The sequence below is a fragment of the Budorcas taxicolor genome, chromosome 5 (genome assembly GCF_023091745.1).
Source record: "Budorcas taxicolor isolate Tak-1 chromosome 5, Takin1.1, whole genome shotgun sequence".
Lineage (NCBI taxonomy): Eukaryota > Metazoa > Chordata > Mammalia > Artiodactyla > Bovidae > Budorcas > Budorcas taxicolor.
In genome coordinates, this window is record NC_068914.1 from 162,993,498 (window position 1) to 163,016,865 (window position 23,368).

The 23,368-nt window shown below is 59.6% G+C and overlaps 1 protein-coding gene across 1 annotated transcript; it reads right to left on the reverse strand.

The window, feature by feature from the left end:
* On the reverse strand, positions 1 to 22,690 carry IL17REL (interleukin 17 receptor E like). Its single transcript, XM_052640656.1, has 17 exons — positions 22,589 to 22,690; positions 19,438 to 19,465; positions 6,097 to 6,246; positions 5,831 to 5,937; positions 5,477 to 5,591; positions 5,183 to 5,227; positions 4,804 to 4,940; positions 4,426 to 4,497; positions 4,290 to 4,344; positions 3,614 to 3,777; positions 3,500 to 3,544; positions 3,162 to 3,219; positions 2,800 to 2,963; positions 2,548 to 2,628; positions 2,306 to 2,363; positions 657 to 735; positions 1 to 118 (listed from the first exon to the last, which is right to left on the reverse strand). The coding sequence occupies exons 1-17, from the start codon at positions 22,688 to 22,690 to the stop codon at positions 1 to 3; spliced, it is 1,578 nt and encodes a 525-aa protein (XP_052496616.1).
* Between the last annotated feature and the right edge of the window lie 678 nt (positions 22,691 to 23,368).

The following is a 23,368-nucleotide window of genomic DNA, read 5'->3' on the forward strand; positions in this document are numbered from 1 at the left end:
TCAGGTGAAGGTGACTCCAGACAGCGGCCCGGCAGGGGCGGCCCGGGGGTCCTTGTGAGCTGGCATGCGGGTCCCGTGAGGGCAGGCCCAGCCGGCCGACTGCTGGGCGACCGCTGGCCTGGGACACAGAAATGACGCTGGCAGGGCCGAGGACGCCCTGTGGCTCCTGAGCACAGGTGGTGCGTGGTGACCTCAGGGGGTGCAGAGCGTCTGAGAATGGCTCGTCCTGGCAGCTGGCCCCTGAGGCCAACGGAGTGGCCGTCCCTCACCGCACTGTCCTGGCTAGGAGCCTGGGAGTGGAAGGTGGTCCAGCTCTGGGGGCAAGGGTGAAGGCTGGGTGCTGGGGTGGTGGGCGCTCAAGTTCTTAGCAGACTCTTTGAAGAGTGGGGGCCGGTGCAGGCCTATTCTGGGCCCCAGCGGGCACCCAGGGTGTGGACCCCAGCACGTGTGTGGGTGACCTGGCCCCCCAGACTTGGTCAGTTCCAGGAAGGGTGGGGTCACACCCTGCACTCCAGAGAACCTCGTGCTCAGGGCCAGGGATGCTGGCCCTGACCCCAGGTGGTCCAGAGGGAGCCTGGGCCAGGCTGAGACAGATGCATCAGGGGCTGGGCCATCTGGGGAAGGGGCTGCCCATGGAGCCACTCTGTTGGCCCCACTCAGGGTTCAGGAGGGGCTGGAGGTCCTTCATCTGACCCAAAGTCCTGGCATCGTCCAAGGGCCCGAGTAGCTGCAGGCCTTTGGAGACCCGAGAGGTACACAGGCCCCTAGTCTGGGGCCAGGTGAGGACCCTCAGTGCATGCCCTGAGGCCGAGCCTTCGTGACAGAGGCCTGGGGTGTCTAGACGTGAGCTGGCCCCTTGCCGCATCCCTGCAGTTGGACCTGGCACCCGTGTCTTCTTGGTGAGATACTTGTCCCCTGGGTGGCAGCTGGGGAGAGAGGAATGGGGGGCTGGCTCAAGCAAGCCTTGTGTGGGGGCATAGGCCCCCCCCCCAACCATCTGGTGGCTCAGAGGGTAAAGAGTCCACCTGCAGTGCAGGAGACCTGGGTTTGATCCCTGGGTCAGGAAGATCCCCTGGAGAAGGGAATGACAGCCCACTCCAGCATCCTGGCCTGGAGAATCCCATGGACAGAGGAGCCTGGCAGGCGGCAGTCCATGGGGTCGCAAAGAGTCAGACACGACTGAGCGACTAACACTTCAACGTTCACTTTTCACACGCCCCCCTAGCCCACCTCCGACTATGAGGTGGAAAGCAGGAGAGGGGATGAGACCCCACCCTCTCAGGGCCCCTTGCCCAGTCCTGCAAAGCCAGTGCCCGGTCAGCAGGCAAACGTCCATCTTTGGGGGAGTTTACCCTGACCTGAGGAGCAGTATCCTCCCAGGTTCCCCGACTCCAGCTGGGCCCAGGTACTCTCACTGATCACAAGACCCTGGGACTCACCCAGCATGGCACTCCAGTCATAGCCCCAGGCCACCCACCATGCCATCTGACTGGCAAATGTTGGAGCCCCGGTCCAGACACAAGGCTCTTAGGGGTGACCATCGCCCCTTCGATCTGCTGGGGCGGGGAGGTGGGGGCTGTGGTGGGGTGGGGTAAGGGGAGAAGTGGATGCAGGCCCTGGAGCAGTTGCCAGGGGAGGTGGGCGGGACTGGGGCGCCCTGGCATTGCTGAGACTCAGCTGCGCCCAGAGGCCATTCGAGACCGGCCCAGTTGCCCATCAGTGGACGGGGTGGTGAGAGCGCTGGATTCCCAGGCACCCCTCTCCCTGTCTGCTTTTCAGCGCTGGCAGGGGTTTGCACTTGAAGATGAGTGTTCTTGCTCCTCACTCCCACTGCCCTTGTGCCACTCACTGCCCCCTACCCCTGGCCCTCAGGCAGGGTCACCCCCTGGGCCACACCGAGGCCCCGTAGGTTTAGGGTTCCCTCTAGATCCTGCCAAGTCTGAAGTCCAGGAGTCTGGGACTCCTGGGTGGGCGACAGGTGGGCTGGGGACTTCGAGTTTCTGGGCAGTTGGAAGAGCCCAGGTCAGTGTGGTGGACACTCAGGGAGGAGGGCACAACACCCCTGACCCAGTGCGAGGCCCTGGAGGAGCCTTGATCCCCCAAGTCAAGGCTCAGAAGCCTGGCCTGACGCTGAGGCGGTGGCCCCTCTGTCCTCCACCTCCTGTGCAGAGTGTCCCCCGCATCCTGACGGTGGGAGACGGGGCTGCTACGGGCCAGTCTGGGGTCCAGCCCTTGGCCCCCGACCGCCCCTGAGTGCCTGTCCTCCCAGCCCCAGTCCCTGCTGAGGCCTGGCCCGCTCACTCACCACACTGGAGGCCGCAGAGCTGCTGGGGGACGGAGAACTGGACATCGGTCCTCCTGCCCTGTGGGCAGGGGCAGGGCAGAGAGAGCAGGTCAGCACAGCCTGTAGCCCACCCTGCACACCCCCTCCTTCCCCAGAAGCACCATCCGGAGAGGCTGTGGGGCTGAAGGGACCTCCCAGAGCAGCCCAGGGCCCTGGGCAGCTCCTGGGAGGTGGGCGGAGGCTGGGCAGGGCGGTACACCTACCTGGATGCAGGTGCTGGGTGCACAGGCCTCGTCCCCAGGAATGTCCACAAAGGCCACTGCAGGGTCCTCTGCAGAGTCACCCTGGCGGGGGAGGGGCCAGTCACAGGCAGTGGGGGCACAGACCAGGCTCCTCCAGGTCACTGTGGTGCTCGCCACCCTCCGCCCTCCTGGGGACTAGCTCTGACTGCAGGAAGGTCGGGGGTCAGCCCCACCCCCGGGTCGCCAGGACGGGGCCTGCCCCACCTGGCTCACAGAGGCCGCAGGGACGGGGGTGGCCTGGAGCAGTCGGCGGCAGGCGGGGGGCCATGTCTTCCCCTGGTGGCACAGGCACACCTGGAAGCGGGCGGGGCTGGACGAGAAGAAGGCCACCCGGAGGTGGCCCGGAGCGGGCGAAGGCTGGACGGCCATCTTCCAGGCTGTGGGGGCAGGGGTGAGGCCCAGCGCCCACCCACCGCTGACCATCTTGGCTATGGCCACACTGCAAGGGCCCCTGACCAGCCTCCCGCCTGCCCCCTGGAGGGCCCCGCCCCCTTGTTGGGGCCCCGCCCCTCAGAGGGCCCTGGTCCCCTTGAGGGCCCCGCCCCTTGGAGGCCCCCTTCCCCTGGAGGGCTCACCTGGGAACCTTGGCTGCTTGAAAGGGCACCTCACTTGCAAACCCAGGCTCGTGGAGAACTGCCGGGAGGCCGAGGGACAGGGTGTGGCTGTGTGCCCAGCGACAGGCAGGCCTCCTTCACGGCCCTCTGGGACTGGTCACAAACCCCCACCCCTCACTGTTGGCCCAGGAGGGGTTAGAGGGGCTGCTAGGTGGCTGGACCCTGGGGCTGGGCAAGGCAGAGGGAGACATTTGGCTGTGGGTCCCCTGTCCCAATGCCGTGGGTCCCTTGTCTGGCTCCTCAGATCCCTCCGCCAGCCCCGGGAGGGCATGAGGCAGGCTGTGGTCCAGCCCACTCACCTTCAGGCAGAGCTGGGGCTGTGTGTCCACGAGCGGGTACTGCACCTGGGGGGAGCTCACGTCAGGGCTCTGGCCATCCATCTCCGCCCCCATCACTGCCTGGGGGACACTCACCCTGCCGCGGGCTGGCCGGCCTGAATGCTTCAGCTCGAGGCAGTGGGCCCCTGGCCCTGGCTGCCAGCACAGACTCACACGGCCTCTCATGGGGCAGGTGGGCTCCCAGCTCAGCGCCTGGCTCCCCGGGTGGTAGTGGATGGCGTCCCGGAGGCTCTCCGTGACTGCAGGGACCCTCCCCCAGGGCTGGAGTCAGAGGGACACTGTCCCAGCTGCTGACAGGCCACCGGACCCAGCACCTGCTTAGTGATGGGCAGGCTGGGTCCTGGGCAGGTGTCTTTTCCCGTGGCTCTAGACCTAGGCCCCACCCAGTTCGCTTGTGTGCCCCGTCGATGAACACCCCTTATCCTCGGGGAGGATCCCCTCCCCCTCCCGCTGTGGCCTTGGCTCTCCCAGGTGGCCAGGCCATGGCGCCCGCATGTGCTTGTGTGCTGCCTGACATGGACGCTTGCATCCACGCAGGGCTTCCACCACCTGGAGGGCTTGCCCAGAACACAGCTCTGATGACCTACTGCCTGAAGCTGTCTCAGGCGCTGAGGCTGGCCCTCCCCGCTACTCTCAGCCCTCCTTGCGTCAGCCCTGCGCGCTGGACCAGCAGCCCCCATCCTTGGGGACCCCTGACTCGCCATCTCCCACCCCTCCCTCCTCGCTCTCCTGGGCACCGCAGGGCACTCACCATTTTTGAAAGGGCAGGTCTGGATTCGCACCGCATCAGGGGTCGCCGACCAGACCTACGGAAGGGGCTGGGATCAGCACAGAGTCGGCCCATCCTCTCGTCCACTCTCGCGTGTCAAGGCCGCACCCTTACTGACCTCAAGGCACAGACACGGCAACTCTTGGCTGTAGGGTAGAGAGACCCTCCGGGAGACCCTGTTCCCTGTTACCTGTATCAGAGGGAAGGAGCGTGGGCGGGGGCGACAGGAATGGGTGGGGACTGGTGGGCGGGGCGGGGCGGGAGGGGAGGACAGAGGGAGGGCGGGGCCTGGTGGGCGGGGGCTGTGGCTGTGGGCGGGGCCAGGGCTGTGGGCAGGGCAGCAGGTGGGACAGCTGGTGGATGGGGCCTGGTGGGCGGGGCCGGGGCTGTGGGCAAGGTGGCAGGGGAGGAGAGGGGGCGGGGCTGGAGCTGTGGGCGGGGCGGCAGGGGAGGACAGGGGGGCGGGGCTGGGACTGTGAGCGGGGCTGGGGCTCACCCGCACTGGGGCGCCCGCGTCCTCGCAGGTGAACCGCTTCAGACAGAGCCGCACGTAGTAGTCGGGGCCCCCCGACTCTGGCACCTGTACTAGAATGACCTTGCGGCTGCGGTCCACCCAGTAGGAGAGCTTCTCAGCTGTAGGAGGGCAGGAGGAGGGGTCACGCTGGGGCCAGAGGTCACCAGGCACAGGGCTCCAGCTGTCCTGACAGCCTGCATGTGGTGACTCCTGCCAGACCCAGGCGTCTTGGAAGTTGCCTGCCTGAGGACCATCGTGAGTTCCCAGAAGAGCCCGGTAGGAGGCCTGCGGGTGCCCACCACCACCCAAGGGTCTTCCCAGGGGCAGCGGGGCCGGGGTCCCACCTGGGGAGGGACCTCACCGAAGCAGTCAGGCACATTCTTCCCCACGTCCTCCTCTCTGCAGTCTGTGAATGACAAGGGAAGTGCTGGGCCCAGCCCACTCTGCCCCAGGGTCCACCGCCAGCCAGGCCTCTGCTGGTGTGGTTTCCAGAAGCCCACCCCTCCAGGGAGACAGCAACCCAGAATTAAAATACACTTGCTGGGACCTGTCCCGCATGGCCTACCTGCTGCCTGGGTGACACCTGCCCCACGGCAGTCACCACTCCCTCCAGGAGGCTGGAGGGCAGTGCCCACGCCAGCTCCCTGGTCCCTACCTTCCATGTGGTATTGCTGGCCCAGCTGGACCCCACAGAAGTGGGGGACAGTCCTCAGGGTGACGTAGAGGGTCTGGGCCACGGCCACCTCGAAGCAGTCAAAGCGCACCTGGAGCTGGGCAGGGACGGGGTGAGCTGTGGACCTGGGTGTTGACCCCCTACCCCTGGCCAGGCCAGCTCCACCTCGCACAGCTGGAACCCAGAGTCTGGGGTAGGGGAGGAGGGGCGCCCCGTCCATGGGCCGGGATGGGCTGTGGAGCGGGGAGGGTGGCGAGAACTGGCCAGGGGACAGCTGTGCTGCCGGGCACAGGCTTGGGGCTGGACTGGCGGGTCCGGGTCAGACACTGGCCTCACCTGCTGCCCTGCCTGCTGGCGGGAGGCCCTGGACACCTGCACAGCCTGGCACTGCGTCTCCTGGGTGTCCAGACTCGTGGAGCAGACCTCCAGGCCCTGCAGGCTCTCTGTGGAGAGAGGGTCCGCGGGCTGTCAGACCATGCTGTCCCCTGTGAAGGCAGTGAGCAGGGTCTCTCTGCCCCACCCTAGCCTGTCGTCAAGTTGACATGGGAAGAAAAGGAGCCCTGAGCCCCCCCATGACCCAGGAGTGACCACGTCACAGTCACCGTGCAGCGCGAGGGAGGCATTGACGCGCAGGAGCAGGGAGCAGCCGTCAGGTGGGGAGCACTTCATGGCGGTGGAGAGCGCCAGGGACCCCAGGACGGACCTGGGCATGGACACGGGGGGCTGCCGGCAGAAGCTGTTGAAAATATTTCCTGTTGGGGGAGAGGGAGGCTAAGTGCCAGGGTTGCTGGTGCCTGGGCTATTCCCTGTGGGTGGCCGGGTGGGGAGTGGCTCTGGGTCTCTGCTGCACAAAATGGGGGGGGGCAGTCCTCCCTACTCTCCCCAGTGCCGTCAGAGAGCCAGGCCCTGGAAGAGTGGTGGGCCCACCTGAGCCATGTGCAGAGCTGTCTGCTGGGCCCAGGAGTAGGGCCCCCGCCTGGCCAGCAAAGAGGCAGAGGAGGCCCCCCCGCCAGGTGTGCCGGCTGGCCCCATGGGTTCCAAGGATGAGCAGCAGCACAGGTCTGCGGGGGGCACCCGGGCCTGGGCCCGAGGCCACTGCCGCCTAAAGCCCTGTCCGTGGGCAGGCGGCAGCACTGGCACAGATGGCTTAGCCCCAATGGCCTTGGTCAGGGCCCTGGAAGCAGGGGCCGGACCGGGCGCCGTGCAGGCAGCGGGGGTCTCGCTTTCAGGCTCCGGGGCTGAGTGGTGTTTTCAGTCTTGGCTCTGCCCAATCTTCAGGCAGATGCTTCAAGGTCAATGGGGTTAGTTCCACGGGCTCCACCATGCCCCGGAGAGCCCTGCACCCCGCGGAGCTGGCAGCCCAGGTTCCCTCTGGCACTCAGGGCCTGGCGTTCCGGCCAGGTGACGTGTCAGATGGTATGTGTGCTCAGCGGTGCCCAGGGTGCAGGCACACCCCAAGCAGCGTGGCAGGAAGACCCGCCCTCAGGCTGACGGCCAAGGGGAAGCGAAGGACGAAGGTGCCAAGGCCTTTCCTGTGCTTCAGGGGGAGGGGGACACGGGGACCAGGGTGACCGGTTGAATGCACGAGGGTGGGGGAAGGGCAGAGGGTGCACCCAAGGCCGTCTCCCCCCGTGGCACAAGGAGCCGGAGTGAGGGGTCCCCGTGGCCATGGTGGCTGGGCCTCCCAGACCTTAGAGAAGGGGGCTGAGGCGCCACTGCTGAGACCCAGCCAGAAGAGCTGGCCCGTCGCTCAGCGGAGCCCCGACCTGACCAGATCAGACGTGACTCAGAGAGGCAGCAGAGACTGTGAGGTCTGAAGTGTTCCTGGGAAAGAAACCAGGGCTGTGGGCCCTGCTGAGGTCAAGATGGAGGTCAAGTTGGAGTCACGGCGCTCAGCCTGGACAGCAGGCGAAGTGCGATCTCAAGACACTGGGTGCGAGGAAGCCAGGACGGCGATGCCCACGGAGGGGGCAACCCGGGAGCCTCACCGTGCCCACTGTCCCGAGGGTGCTGCCAGGTGGCGGGGATGGGGTAACGGCGTTCAAGGTGCCTCCCCAAGAGAAGAAGTGGGGCAGATCTGGGCAGAGGCAAATGGCCGGAAGTGGCCAGAGTTTGCAGGATGAGCACGGGAGGACCGCGACGCAGAGAGCAGGGTGAGTGTTTGGCAGAGCGGGATGCCCGCGTGGACTGAGGAGCTGCAGGAAGAGAAGAAGCCGGAGGGACCCTGGGGACAGAGTCTTGTCGGCCCGTGGGTCTGGGCTGTCCCTGCTCCCAGCCAGACCACAGACCCAGGGCCTCACGGGGCCCTGGTGCAGCGGATGCAAGGGTCTTGTTTCTGTAAGAGAAATAACTAGCCATGGGTGGAGCGCTGCTCTGATCTCGTCTAACAGATCTTGAAAGAGAGACCCCAGAAAGATTAACCTGTTTCCAAGTAAGTTGACTGTATTCCAGAAAAGACTCCAGAATATTTGTGACGATAAAAGTGTATATCCAGTGTGCCTCTGTGCTCAGCCACACAGCACCGCCTCTGCGATCCCATGGGCTCCAGGCAGGAGCACTGGAGTGGGGTGCCGTTTCCTCCTCCAGGGGATCTTCCTGCCCGAGGGACTGAACCCATGCCTCTCATATCTCCTGCACCGGCAGGTGGATCCTGTACCGCTGAGCCGTCTGTGAGCCAGGTGAAAATCACAGTCTACCGTATTTTCAAGTTTGGTGAGGACTATATACTCACAAATCCAAGAAGCCCGATGAAAGATAAGAAACATGAAGAAATTATAAGCACACCACAGTCAGTCTGTTCAAAGCCAGAGTAAAGAGAAAACTGTAAAGCTACCAGAGGAAAAGACACGTGAGGCACAGCGGAACCAAGGCACAGGAGAGGCAGACTTCTTTTGGGAGCCATGCGAGTGAGATGATGATAGGAAAGACTCCCCAGGACTGAGAGACAAAACCCACCAGCCTAGCGTCCCACCCCAGCTCAGGCCTGCGTGCCTGACTCTTGGCAACCATGCTGCGAGTCCATTGGGGAATGCACCGTCCTTCCAGCAAATGGTGCTCAGCTCTGTGTCCACTGGAAAACAATGGGCTCTAGACCACAGCTCTCACAGAATGTAAAGTGGATTGTCAGACTCAGTGCAAAACCTAAACTACCAAACTTTCAAAAAGAAACCTATTTTCAATAATCTCTATGACCTTCAGTTCAATTCAGTTCAGTCACTCAGTCACATCTGACTCTTTGCGACCCCATGGACTGCAGCACGCCAGCCCTCCCTGTCCATCACCAACTCCCGGAGTCCACCCAAACCCATGTCCATTGTGTCGGTGATGCCATACAACCATCTCATCCTCTGTCGTCCCCTTCTCCTCCTGCCTTCAATCTTTCCCAGCATCAGGGTCTTTTCAAATGAGTCAGTTCTTTGCATCAAGTGGCCAAAGTATTGGAGTTTCAGCTTCAGCATCAGTCCTTCCAATGAACAGCCAGGACTGATCTCCTTTAGGATGGACTGGTTGGATCTCCTTACAGTCCAAGGGACTCTCAAGAGTCTTCTCCAACACCACAGTTCAAAAGCATCATTCTTCTGCACTCAGCTTTCTTTATAGTCCAACTCTCACATCCACACATGACCACTGGAAAAACCATAGCCTTGACTAGACGGGCCTTTGTTGGCAAAGTCATGTCTCTGCTTTTTAACATGCTGTCTAGGTTGATCATAGCTTTCCTTCCAAGGAGCAAGCGTCTTTTAATTTCATGGCTGCGGTCACCATCTGCAGTGATTTTGGAGCCCAGAAAAATAAAGTCGGCCACTGTGTCCACTGTCTCCCCGTCTGTCTGCCATGAATGGCAGCTGTGACCTTAGGTGAGGCTAAATTCTCTGAGACAGAATACTGAAACCGTGACTCGTAAGAGAAGAAACGGGCAAGTTGGATTCCATCAAGCTTTCCAACTTCTGCTCTTTGAAAGACCCCAGTAAAGAGTAAAAAGACAAGTCAGAGACAGGATATTTGCAAATCACGCACCTGTTAAGGAACGTGTGTTCAGAACCTGTAAGAACTTTCCAAATTCAGCAACGAGGAAACCAGCAGCACGTCTGCCTGTCCTCCACGTGGAGGGGATGGGGCTGTGGGTTCCACCGCCCCAGATGATAGAGGTTTAGAAATAATAAAGCCAGCAGGTAGCTGTTGCTGTTCAGTTACTAAATTGTGTCCAGCTCTTTGCGACCCAGGGACTGCGGCACGCCAGCCTTCCCTGTCCTTCACTGTCTTCCTGAGTTTCCTCAAACCCATGTCCATTGAGTCGGTGATGCCATCCAACCATCCCATCCTCGGTCACCCCCTGCTCCTCCTGCCCTCAACCTTTCCCAGCATCAGGGTCTTTTCCAGTGAGCCGGCTCTCCGCATCAGGTGGCCAGAGTAAGCGAGTAGTCGGCCTGCCTCTTCCTGTCCATGTGTGCTGGCAGTTCCAAACGGGGGTAGAGTCCTCCCCGGTGGTCAGAGCTGGGAATGGCCCCCTGCCCCGGCCTGGCCCCCACCACACACCCGGCCTGCTGTTGCCTTGGGGCTGATGAACCCGAGGTGTGGGGTCAGATGGGCGATTCAGAGCTTCCTGGGGGGACAGTTCCCAAGGGCTGTGGCTGGAATCAGAGCAGAGGCTGCCTGCAGGAGGCGGCCGAGTCCTAGTCTGGCTCCAGGGGCTCCTGGTCAAGCCCGGGAGTGGGGGTTAGTCCGGCAAGGTGGGGGTAGGGTGAGGAGAACTGTGTCCCCAGGCCTGACGTTTCCTTGCTGAGAGGCGCATCCTTGGAGCCTGGAGCTTCAGAACCCTCTCTCATCTAGGCTGTCCCTCGTATGTGTGGAAACGTCCTCCTCTGTGCAGAAAATGAGAAGGCGGCGTCTTTTGACCTTTTCTGGAGAAATACAAGGGCCTGTTGCAGCCAGTCAAGAAAAGGATCAGAGTCAGAAGGAAAAAGGGTGGAGCCACAGAAGGGAAGGGCGACCGCGGGTGCCATGAAGTTGCTTGTATAAAAGTAAGAACAGGCTCCTGTCCCCAGTTAAGCTCACAGCACAGAAGACGTATAGGAGAAGGTGATGTGACGGACGTCCCTGCTGGTTGCGTGGTTAGGGCTCAGCGCTTGCACTGCCTGGGCATGGGTCCAGTCCTTAGTTCAGGAACTAAGGCCCCACAGGCTGTGCAGAGCAACCTCACTGTGACTGTGTGGAAGGCATTGTGAACCCCAAATTCTTCATAAAGATTAAGGGGAAGTAAATACAGTTGATCTCATTTGAAGGTTTAAAGCCATCACAGTAAACCAGAGGCATACTAAGAGAAGGCCTAACACCTCGGCTGCATCTTGAAAAGGAGAAATAGGAACTCAGAAGGAAGAAGTGGGTTACGAAGGGAATCGTGAACACAGGAGCTGGTAAGATATGGAGGGGATCTAACTGCGCGTTGGCAGGGCAGAAGGAGAGGGAAGGGCTCCCGTGCATCTGAAAACCCGTCGGGGTTTCCTTCTGCATCCCACAGGAGCCTGTGCTGTCTGGACCGGCTCTACTGACAACAGCTAACAGTGCTGGAGGGAAAAAAGTACATGTTAAAAACTCACATGTAAAATCATACACGTGAAAACATACATGTAAAACACGTGGAACATACCTGTAAACACATACATGTGGGAAACATAGGCATAGACAACTTACATATATGTGTGAAAACATACATGTGAAAAAACTTCCCCAAACCTGTGAGAGCTGAGGAAGCAGGGGCGGGGGGGGGGGGGGGTGCGGGATGCTGAGGCTCGGCCAGACCGGGAGGCCCAGGGCTGCCCCGTCTCATTGACGGGATCCGGAGAAACGTGCTGCCTCCTCCCACCCTGGGCCCGGTGGGAGGGCAGGGACAGGGAGCTTCCTGGAGAGCCTGCAGCCTCTGCGGGCTCCCAGCGCTGGTCTGCACCCAGGCAGACCCAAGGAACATCAGTCCACGACTTAGAAATGGTCCCGATAGTCACAGGTCACTCCTGGTTCACCGAGAAACAAAGGGAACCCGGTCTGAGGGGAGTTGCCTGAATCCTCGGCCTGGGGACGGCCAAGAGCCATTTCTCAGGGGCACGGAGCAGACTTTTATTTTTGGCCACACTGCGTGGCCTGTGGCATCTTAGGTTCTCTCCCAGGGACAAACCCCGGCCCCCAGCAGGGAAAGGCAGAGCCCTGACTGCTGGACGGCCAGGGAACTCCCTGGAGCAGACGCGTGAGAGATAAACAGAGCACCCAGAGGGAGGGCCGGAAGAAACACACGCCACCGATGGCCCAGGAGCCTCCACAGGGCCACCGCGGGTTTAGAGTGGAGCCTCGGGCAGTCCTGCTGCTTGCCAACTCTGAGCAGAGGTCCACTGTGCTTTCTGCACAGGGCCTCAGCACCTCCTTTCTTCCAGGCTCAGCGCTCAGAACACCGGGGAGAGCACCGTGAAACTGTGCCCCCGACACTGTGTCTGGGCCGCAGCACTCCCACTAGGCGGGCTGGAGAGGGCAGAAACCTGTCTGCACAGACTCGTCCCTGTCTCTCCTGGTGCTCACGACAGCCCCGTCTCCATGGTCGGGCGCTCGGCTGTGAATACCACACCGCCTCCCCTTCCACTCGTGTTCTCAGCGTTGCAAACAGCCCTGCGTTAGATTTTCACCCCGTTTCCAGTCCGACCCCTCCCGGGGCTTCATGGTTGATGCTCCTTCCCTAGGAGGGGCCCTTGGGACAAGAGCCCCTGAGTCCCAGCCTGGGCCAGTGTCCTTTCATGGAAATATGTTTGATGCATAGCATTGTGTAAACTTAAGGAGTACAGCGTGCTGGTTCAGTGCATTTATCTGCTGTCATCGTTGCTGTTGTAGCAAAAGCAGCCATATCAAGTCCCATAATTGTTGTTTCTTTTTTGTGGTTGGATTAATTAAGGTCTGGCCTCTTAGCGAGTTTCACGATCATGACACAGAACTGTGTCTATAGTCATGAAACGAAGCGCTGTGGTTTTGCTGTCCGTTCTCTTCTGGGGTAAAATGTAGCTCTTTGAAAAATCTGATGTACTTTCCTTTCCATTTTGAATTGCTAAGTTCTTTTTGCTTAGAGGCCCAAAGATTTTTCACTTTAACATCCACCCATTTTGCTTGAGTGGGTTCTCACGTTGCGTCTTCGGGGCTGTTCCTCTCCAGTTCCACGCCTCGTGTTGGGGCTGTCTGCTCTCCCAGAGCTGCAGCTCTGCGCCTCTGCTCTGCGGCTCGGCTTTCTCCAGGGGCCCACGGCGCCCGCACTCTGGACTTTCTCTATCTGCGACATCTTCTGTTATTGACTCGGCATTTCATCTCTTCTGACTCTTTTTCTTTTCCAACCTTACTTGTATTCTTTTCTAAACATTTTCATTTCTTCACTTATTTTTGGTCGCATGGAATCCTCGTGACTGTGCGTGGACTTTCCTCTCAGTGTGGTGAGTGGGGCTTCCTCTTTGCTGCGGTATGTGGGCTGCTCGTTGCTCTGGGTTCTCTGGTTGTGGAGCACAAGCTCCAGGGCACGAGGCCTCAGCACTTGCAGCACACCGGCTCAGGAGCTGCGCTGCCCGGGGTCCAGGGTGCCGGCTCAGGAGCTGCGCTGCCTGGGGTCCAGAGCGCCGGCTCAGGAACTGTGGTGCGCGGGCTTCGCTGCTCTGAGACGCGTGGGATCTTCCGGGACCAGGGATTGAACCCTGCATTGGATTCTTGTCCACTGTGCCATCACGGAAGTCCCTTGTATTCTCGTTTTAATTGAAATATAGTTGATTTACAATGTTGTGTTAATTTCTGCTGTATAGCAAAGTGATTCCGTTATACATATAGATACATTATTTTTTTAAAAAGCTTTCTTTTTCATTGTGGTTTATCACAGAATATTAAATATAGTTCCCTGTACTAACAGCTCAGTTCAGTTCAGTCGCTCAGTCATGGCTGACTCTTTGCGACCCCATGAACCACAGCATGCCAGGCCTCCCTGTCCACCACCTGGAGTCTACTCAAACACAATATGACACGTCTTTCTGATTTTTAAAAAAATCCCCTTTTCACCTTCTATTTCTCTCAAGGCATTTAATATTGGGTCTATTCACTACTTCTAACATAGTCGTCATTTCTGCAGTGATATTTCCTTTATTTTTAGGCCCAAGTGTTGTCACCTCATTTCTGAAATTTCCTAACTTTTGTTCCTATTGTTCTTTAACATCTTTATCAACTTTCTTGAGTCTTCTAACATTTCATGCAAAGATGGGCTCAATAAAGGACAGAAATGGTATGGACCCAACAGAAGCAGAAGATATTAAGAAGAGGTGGCAAGAATACACGGAAGAACTGTACAAAAAAGATCTTCACGACCCAGATAATCATGATGATGTGATCACTCACCTAGAGCCAGACATCCTGGAATGCAAAATCAAGTGGGCCTTAGGAGGCATCACTACGAACAAAGCTACTGGAGGATGATGGAATTCCAGCTGAGCTATTTCAAATCCTAGAAGATGATGCTGTTAAAGTGCCAGCAAATTTGGAAAACTCAGCAGTGGCCACGGGACTGGAAAAGGTCAATTTTCATTCCAATCCCAAAGAAAGGCAATGCCAAAGAATGCTCAAACTACTGCACAATTGCACTCATCTCACATGCTAGCAAAGTAATGCTCAAAATTTTCCAAGCCAGGTTTCAACAATACGTGAACTGAGAACTTCCCAATGTTCAAGCTGGATTTAGAAAAGGCAGAGGAACCAGAGATCAAATTGCCAATATCTGTTGGATCATATGAAAAGCAAGAGAGTTCCAGAAAAACATCTACTTCTGCTTTATTGACTATGCCAAAGCCTTTGACTGTGTGGATCACAACAATCTGTGGAAAATTCTTCAAGAGATGGGAATCCCAGACCACCTCACCTACCTCCTTTGAAACTTGTACGCAGGTCAAGAAGCAATGGTTAGAACCGGACATGGAGCAATGGACTGGTTCCAAATTGGAAAAGGAGTACATCAAGGCTGTATATTGTCACCCTGCTTATTTAACTTATATACAGTGTACAACATGTGAAATGCTGGGCTGGAGGAAGCGCAAGCTGGAATCAAGATTGCCGGGAGAAATATCAACAACCTCAGATATGCAGATGACACCACCCTTATGGCAGAAATCGAAGAAGAACTAAAGAGCCTCCTGATGAAAGTGAAAGAGGAGAGTGGAAAAGCTGGCTTAAAAGTCAACATTCAAAAACCGAAGGTCATGGCATCTGGTCCCATCATTTCATGGCAAATATATGGGGAAACAATGGAAACAGTGACATACTTTATTTTCTTGGGCTCCAAAATCACTGCAGATGGTGACTGCAGCCATGAAATTAAAAGATGCTTGCTCCTTTGAAGAAAAGCTCTGATTAACCTAGACAACATATTAAAAAGCAGAGACTACTTTGCCAACAAAGGTCTGTCTAGTCAAGGCTATGGTTTTTCCGGTAGTTATGCATGGATGTGAGAGTTGGACCAAAAAGAAGGCTGAGCCCTGAAGAATGGATGCTTTTAAACTGTGGTGTTGGAGAAGACTCTTGAGAGTCTCTTGGATGGCAAGGGGATCAAACCAGTCCATCCTAGAGGAAATCAGTCCTGAATATTCATTGGAAGGACTGATGCTGAGGCTGAAGCTCCAATACTTTGGCCACTTGATGTGAAGAACTGACTCATCTGAAAAGACCCTGATGCTGGGAAAGACTGAAGGCAGGAGGAGAAGGGGACGACAGAGGCTGAGATGGTTGGATGGCATCATGGACCCGATGGAGATGCGTTTGAGTAAGGTCCAGGATTCGGTGATGGACAGGGAGGCCTGGCGTGCTGCAGTCCGTGGGGTGGCAGGGAGCCTGAACATGACTGAGCTACTGAACTGAACTGGCTATTTTAAGCCACTTTGAAATGAACAGCTGCAGTTGTGGGTTTTGGGGTGTTCTGGTGCACTGCCTTTGCCTGTCGGGACCTCATTCTGTCCCTCAGTCTCTTTTTATTATCATAGCTCGCCTGAGCTTGTGCCCATAGGCCCCCTTGGCCACGGTTCCCTGAACGGTTTCTGAGCTTTCAGCCACAGGCTGGGCTCTGCTTTCCTTGCTGCACACAGCGCCCTCTGCTGTCGCTGTTGGGTGGACGTGCTTTGCGGTCTGGTTTCCCAGCTCTGTGAAGACCTACAAGAGCTTTTAGAACTAACACCCAAAAAAGATGTCCTTTTCATTATAGGGGACTGGAATGCAAAAGTAGGAAGTCAAGAAACACCTGGAGTAACAGGCAAATTTGGCCTTGGAATACGGAATGAAGCAGGGAAAGACTAATAGTTTTGCCAAGAAAATGAACTGGTCATAGCGAACACCCTCTTCCAACAACACAAGAGAAGACTCTACACATGGACATCACCAGATGGTCAACACCGAAATCAGATTGATTATATTCTTTGCAGACAAAAATGGAGAAGCTCTATACAGTCAACAAAAAACAAGACCAGGAGCTGACTGTGGCTCAGATCATCAACTCCTTATTACCAAATTCAGACTGAAACTGAAGAAAGTAGGGAAAACCGCTAGACCATTCAGGTATGACCTAAATCAAATCCCTTATGATTATACAGTGGAAGTGAGAAATAGATTTAAGGGCCTAAATCTGATAGACAGAGTGCCTGATGAACTATGGAATGAGGTTCGTGACATTGTACAGGAGACAGGGATCAAGACCATCAAGGAGATCCAACCAGTCCATCCTGAAGGAGATCGGCCCTGGGATTTCTTTGGAAGGACTGATGCTAAAGCTGAAACTCCAGTACTTTGGCCACCTCTTGAGAAGAGTTGACTCATTGGAAAAGACTCTGATGCTGGGAGGGATTGGGGGCAGGAGAAGAAAGGGACGACAGAGGATGAGATGGCTGGATGGCATCACTGACTCAATGGACATGAGTTTGTGTGAACTCCAGGAGTTGGTGATGGACAGGGAGGCCTGGCGTGCTGCGATTCATGGGGTCGCAAAGAGTCGGACACGACTGAGCGACTGAACTGAACTGAACTGAACTGAACTTCCTAGCCCTTCCTTCCGCTCGGCCTCATCCACCTGCAGTTGCTCTTGCCGCCGCTGTCCTCAAGCCTCTTGTAGCTTCTCTGTGCAGGGCCGCCTCCCAGGGGGTCCCTGAGCAGGTGCTGGGTGCTCCCCAGTGGCGCTCACTGCCTGCTGGGTTCAGACTCCCCTCTGCTTTCTGCTGCTCCTCCCACCTGGGGCCCTGGGGCCTGTCTCTGGGGTCTGGAGGGTGGGCCCCGCTTCTGTTTTATGCCCTCCTTGCTCTTGCATCTGGATTTAGGGCTGCCTCAACGACACTGCCATCTCCCAGGACAGTTTAGGAAAGGACTCAAGCAGAAGTCAGCGTCCAGCTTAAATCTATTCATCCAGGGGCTCAGTATGTGGGTCCACAGCATGGGGTGTGTAGGGAGGGCCCCCAGGACTCAGGGTGGCCTCACTCAGGAGCAGAGGCCGTCGGGGAACCGCCCGCACAGCGTGGAAATCTGAAGATGGGTGGGGTGGGGGTGGAGGCGTCCGGCACTTGGTGTGGCCACTGCGGGATTTCCAGGCAGCGAAGAGCACAGTCGGGCTCTTGCCTCAGAGCACACAGAAACAAGAGCTCGATGAATCAAAGACCTGAGTCTGAGAAACAAAACTTTAATATAGAAATAGAGGAAGTACAGGGAGGAAGTCGCTATGACCTCAGAATGGGGAAGACTTCTTAAAAGATCCCCCCCAATTCACGAAACCCTGAAAGGGGAGGCGTGTGAATACTATTGCATCGAAACTGAAGCGTGTGACTCTCAGCCCGAGGCTGAGGAGGAGGGACAGTGGGAAGAGCTGTCTGTGACGCGGGGTGACTGTCGTCGCCCCGGAAGGAGCCCACACAGGTCTGTGTTGTTAGAGACACACAAACGGAGACGGGAGTGTGTCTCACAAAGTACCCCCCATACCTGCCAGAACCCTCAGAGGTCGCTGAGCCAGAGAACTGCCCCGCAGCGGGCCGAGCACATGGGCCAGGCCGGAGGGTCGCCCAGACCCGAGCTGTGCCCCTGCCTGGTGACCCCGCCCCCAGCAGCCCTGCTGGGGGGACAAAGCCCGGGAATCCGTGGCGAGCCCCCTCTGCACCCCCATCTGGAGAGAAGGAGGCCGGGTGGGGTCCTGCATTATCACGGCTCCCACTGGGGTACGAGGGAAGGGAGGGGGAGGGAGAGAGCCCGTGACAGCCCCCAGGTCCCCTAGAAGCCAAGGGCCCCTCCCCGCACCCCCACCACCCCCAGGACCTGCCCGGCCGAGTTCCCCCAGCATGTCTGGGGCCCTCCGGACATCTGGCCCTTGCACACAGCAGGTCCACGGGGGAAACACCATGGATTTGGGGTCAGTAAGTGAGAAGGGGGTCCAGAGGGAGCTGCCCACGTTTGACCAAGACTGAAAGAATGTCCCAGACGATGTAGAAAACATTAAAACAGCTCGGAGAGGAGGAGAGAGAGGGAGGGAAGGAGGGGACCGGGAAGGCAGCACGTGGGAGGGGAGAAAGCGCCGTGGCGGGACGGAGGGGAGGCCCACCGCGAGGGACAAGGTGGCAGGGACACGTGGCCCAGCCCGGTGGTCACAGTGCAGCGGGCTCAGAGGAGACGGGGGCACAGGGGCCAGACAGCGCATCTCGGGGCAAACAAGCGCAGACCGGGAGGCGCGCTGGCCTGGAATGCTCACAGCAAAAGCCCCGGAGAAAGACAGAGATGGAGGGAGCCAGCGACACGGGCAGAGGTGGCATCATCAGAGAGGAGGCCCGCGCTCAGGCGGGCGGGAAACGCTCCCGGAGGTTACCGGACAACCGCGTCATTGGGTCGGAAGCTCACAGGGATCCAGGAAAGGGCCCAGCCCAGGCGGGAGAGGAGCCTGCAGGCCCCTCAGCAGAAACACTAGCGGGGGGCGCCTCGGGCTTCTCACCCTCAGGGAGGGTCCAGGCACAGGCTGTGACCCGATGCCCTTCAACTCCACGACCACTGACTGCGGTCAGATGCACCAGTGACAGGGGCCTGCCTGGGCGGGGGCACACGTCGGCTCACGGGTCCGCGTCCTGTCTCATCTCACACCTTAACCTTGGGGGTCCTTGAGAAGTAACCCCTCTCGAGGTGAAGAAGCATTCAATTAAAGTTTAGCCATTTCTTTGGTTTTTCCTATTAAAGTCAAATTAAATAAAATACTGATTTTAAATGGAATAAAGTAATTTCACTTTTATAAAATCTTTGTCATCTGTTTATCCAGGAACAGTATATTTGCCTACAAAGATGTCTAGAACTGTGTCTTCCTAAAATAAACAGCATTTATTTCTCTAGGAGGGCTTTGGTGGTAGCTTTATCATTCTTCTTCTTTTTATTTATTATTTATCCCTGCATGCATGTGTGCTAAAGTCGCTTCAGTCACATCGAACTCTTTGCGACCCTATTGACTGTAGCCTGCCAGGCTCCTCTGTCCATAGGATTCGCCAGGCAAGAATACTGGAGTGGGTTGCCATGCCCTCCTCCACTGCATCCCTTAAGCCCCTTTTAAAATAAAATATAAAGTGTCTGCAAAGAAAATAAAGCTATTTTAAAAATAGAATATTGTATTACGGTAGGCAAAAATGGAGCATGTGATGAGAAAGTGGAGGTTTCCATGTATTGCTGGTGAGGTGGAGACTGGCGGGGCCACTTCGCAAAGCAGCAAATTCCAATAGCATAGGAAACCGCGACTCCCACGTCCAACAAGCCTGCAGTTGGGCGTGGAGGGGGGCTGTGCCCTCCTGCCCCAGGCGGCGGCAGGGATGGGAGGGCACTCTGCCTGGTGAGGCGGGAGGGGGTGTCAGCGGGGACCGGAAGGGCCGTGCGTCCTCCTCCTGAGATGTACTCACGGTTCACGCGGCTCTTGCAGGCGAAGCCCTGCGGACAGAACACGGAGAGGGAGTGAGAGGCCGGCGGGCCGCCTCGTGTCACCCCGGCGCCCCACCCCGGCGACCTGCACCCCTGGACCTTCAGGCCCACCCCAACACACGTGGCGCTCCAGGCACCGCACCGCCCGGAGCTGCTGGCGTGGGGCCAGGCGGGGAGACAGCAGGCAGCAAGGACCCGGCTAAGGCCAGGCAGTGGCGCCTCGGGTCAGAGTGGGAGATGAAGGGGCTCGGGAAGGCGGGGGGCCCCTCACGGGCACGGCGCTCCAACAGCTGGGGGCTCTTTGCCAGCACGGGGTGGGGGGCAGAGGTCTGCCTCTCTTCCCTGGGTCTGGGAGGCAGGCAGTCTTGGGGAGTCCATCTCCAGCGCCACACCTCTTCCTAAATAGTGTTCATTTTGGAGTAAGCTTAGGTTTATAGAAAAGCTGCGAGGATGGCATCGAGCTTCTCCCAGTGACCCCGGATGTTAATATCTGGGTAACCGGGTCACTCTTGGCTGAGCCCCACACTCTGGGTCCCCTCTCCCTGCCCAGGCACCTCGTCTGCCCCAGCCTTTTAACCATCACCCCTCATCGCCCAGTCTTCTGATCATGACATCCCTCTGAGATAATAAGGCCTTCAGCCCCCAGCCGCACGAACCCCACTGAGGTGACCCCAGGGGCCTGCCCATGGTGCTCGGGCTGAGGAAGGTGACCAGGGGCAGCAGCGGGGTCGGCTGGGCAAAGGCGCTGCACCCGCCTGGGTGCCTCGCCCAGAACCTGACCAAACAGATGGGTGGAGGGTGAGACGGCCAGTCCTGCGGGCCCAGGGGCCAGCGGGCGGCACAGGGCAGGCCCAGCAAGGCAAGGGGGCAGTGGGCCTGGGCCACAGCCTCGCCTGGCCACCCCACGCCTCCCACAGCCCTGAGGCTTGGAGCCAGCCGGCACCCTGCACCCTGTGGCCTGAGTCCACCCCCTCCCAAGCTGGCAGGGCTCCAGGGAGTGGAGAAGTTGAGGCGCACCTGTGTCCTGGCCCTGGGGCACGGCCCGCTTCTGGAGACCGCCCCGTGCCTGAGGACCACAGAGCTGCTGCCCCGGGTTACTGGTGGGGTTGGGTGAGGTCTGGTGCTTGGACCTTGGGTGCCCAGAACCCCTCTCCCTGCCCAGGGACCAGCAGGGGCAAAGGTCAAGGTCAGAGAGCACCGGTGGACGGTGGCGCCCAGGGGAGCTGGGGGTGGCGGACGCGGGAGAGGGCCGGTCTTCGTCCTTTGTGGGGGGGGGGGGGAGGGGGCGACGGGGACGGAGAAGCGGCTGCCCCGCCCTACCCCCCACCCGCGGGGGTTTCCGCTGTTGGGCTTCTCGGGGCTTCCCAGGTGGGTCGGCAAGGGCGGGGTCTGTGGGGAGGGGACCAGCGGGCCTGGTCCTCACCTTGCCGCCCCATCGGGTGGGGAGGACAAGGTCCTAGGTGCTTGAGGAGGGGCCCTGACCGCCCCCCGCCCCCACCCCCAGGCGCCCTGTGCTCAGCTGTGCCTGTCCCCGCCTTCCTGGCCCCGCCCTGCCTGAAGGCTGTCAAGGCCCAGAGCGCTGCGGGGACCTCCGTGTAGGTGGGGGGGTCTCCAGAGGCACCCGAGGTAGCCCCCAACCCTGGGCTTCCTGACCCCTCCCCCGGGCCCCCCCAGGCCCTCCCCCAGCCCCTCCCCCAGCCCCTCTTTCAGCGGCCCCTCTCCCAACCCCTCCCCCAGATCCCTCCCCAGGCCCCTCCCCCCGGGCCCCTCCCCGGGCCTTTCTGGCTGTGTCCGTGCTCTCCCCCCCGCCACCACCCCCCCCCCCCCCCACCCCCCCGCCACCAGCCCCCCGCCCCAGCTGGCTGCCAAGGCGGTGCCCGGCCGCGCCCTCTCCGTGGTGGGGGCCCGTGGCGGGCTGGGGGTCTCCTCTGGCCTCTCCGCTCGACAGCCCCTCCTGCACCGTCCGGGCCCATCCCACGGAGGGGCGCCGGTCACACCCCTGCAGCCTCACCCTGACTCCACCCCCACACCCTGCTGTCCCAGCACCAGTTCTCCGTAGTCTGGTGGGCTTCTCAAACCCCATATTTCAAAATTCCCACATTTCACAGAGTTTCCTCCCTGAAAACTTGCCCCCTGAGCCCAGAGAATGCCTCCAGCCTGGGCCCAGGCGCTACAGCAGCGTCTTAAGATTCATCCTGGCTTCTTCCTTCCCTGAGGTCTGGGACCCAGTCCTCAGCTCCACCTCGCAGTGCTCCCGAAGCTGCCCACCCTTCCACCATCCCCGCGGGCGGGTCCAGGCCCCACCCCTACTTCAGCCCGGCTGTCCTCTCTGCACCCACCAGTCCCACCAGGAGCCAGAAGGACCCACCGTGGGTCCCTGCACGCAGGACCTGAGTCCTGCTTCTGAGGCTCTGCCTGACCCCTGGCCCCCTGAGCCCGCCCTGTCCCTCCATGACCCTCTGCTGGATGCACGCCATGCCCTGGGGAGTGTGCCTGGCACACTGACTGTGTGCCCCAGGGTCCCCTGAGCTCTCTCGCCAGCTGCCACTGCCCCCTGAGCCTGCTTGCCCTGCATCTCCCTGGGTCCCCGCTGACCCCCACCTGGAGGAGGGCCCATGCCTGGGGCTCCCCAGCCCGTTGCAGCGGCTAGCCTCCCCAGTCTTGAGCTGGGGGACCTCTGAGGACAGGTGCTGCTGGCTAGGGCGCTGTGGGGACAGTGAAAGTCCCGGGACACCACGTTCTGAGCCACATCCTTGCCCCACGGCACCTGTCTGCCCAGAATGAGCTCCGTGCCCACGGCATTTCCTTAGGTGGGTGTCCACACAAGCCCGGACACCACCCCAGCCTGCACCCCAGATGATGAAACGGCCTCGTGAACACAGGAGGGGCCTCGGGCTGCCGCTGCACAGCTCCCCGGGAAAGGACACTCATGGGGCCTCAGTGCCCCACGCGCTCCTGGCAAACGCTTCCCGTGACTGGCGCCACAGGTTGGGCCACCACCTTGGGGAGCCGCGGGCCTCTGACTACCCACCACCCCGGGCCCCGGGCCCCGGGCCCCTTGCTGGTCACTCTGAGTAGCATGTGTAGGTGGGCCAGGCTGCTCAGAGGAGAGTCCAGGAGGGGCAGGCTCACCTGGGGACAGGAGAGGCCACATTCCGTGACCCTGGGGACGGCCAGACTCTGGTAGGCGCCCCAGGTCAGGCAGAGCAAGGTGACGGCGTGCCTGGCCAGCATCTGGCCGCAGGAAGGTGCCCACCAAGTGAGGGCGCGAGGGGCGGCCCGTGGCGACTGTGCCTCACCTTCCCGGCCTGCGGCTCAGCTGGAGTGAGCTCGCTCCTGGGGCAGACACTCCCCCTCCCAGTGGGCTGGCCACAGCCACAGCCCACAACTTCCGCCTGCGGGCTTTGGCCCCTGGCCAGATGCCCTGGAGTTTCCAGGCTGTCAGAGGAGACATCCTGGAACTGTGGGGCTCCGGGGTCTCCAACGGCTGGGTGCCCCTGGGGCTGGCAGCTGGGGCAAGGCTGACTGTGGGCCTGTGGGCTCGGGGAGCCGCCCTGCACCCCCCACGGCTCCTCGGTGTCCCCCGCTTCTCTCAGGCCTCTGTCCCAAAGTCGAGGGATGGAAGGTGGCTCGTGCCCGGGTCATCGAGCTCAGTGAGGCTAGCAGAGAGGTGGGAGCCGTCCCTGGCACCAGCCCCAGCTCCCACAAGCCTGGGACACCCCTCCAGTCCTGAGTGCCCATCCCTCCTCTGGGTGTGAGAGGCCGCTCCACTTTGCTGAGCCCTCGCTTCACTGTCCACACCCTAGAGAGCACTACCCCGAGGCTGACTCTGGGGCCTGACTTGTGCAGGGAGTGCACTCTGCCCCTTCTGCATTTGGGTCCTCTGCAGAGAGGCCTCCACGCAGGCGCTCA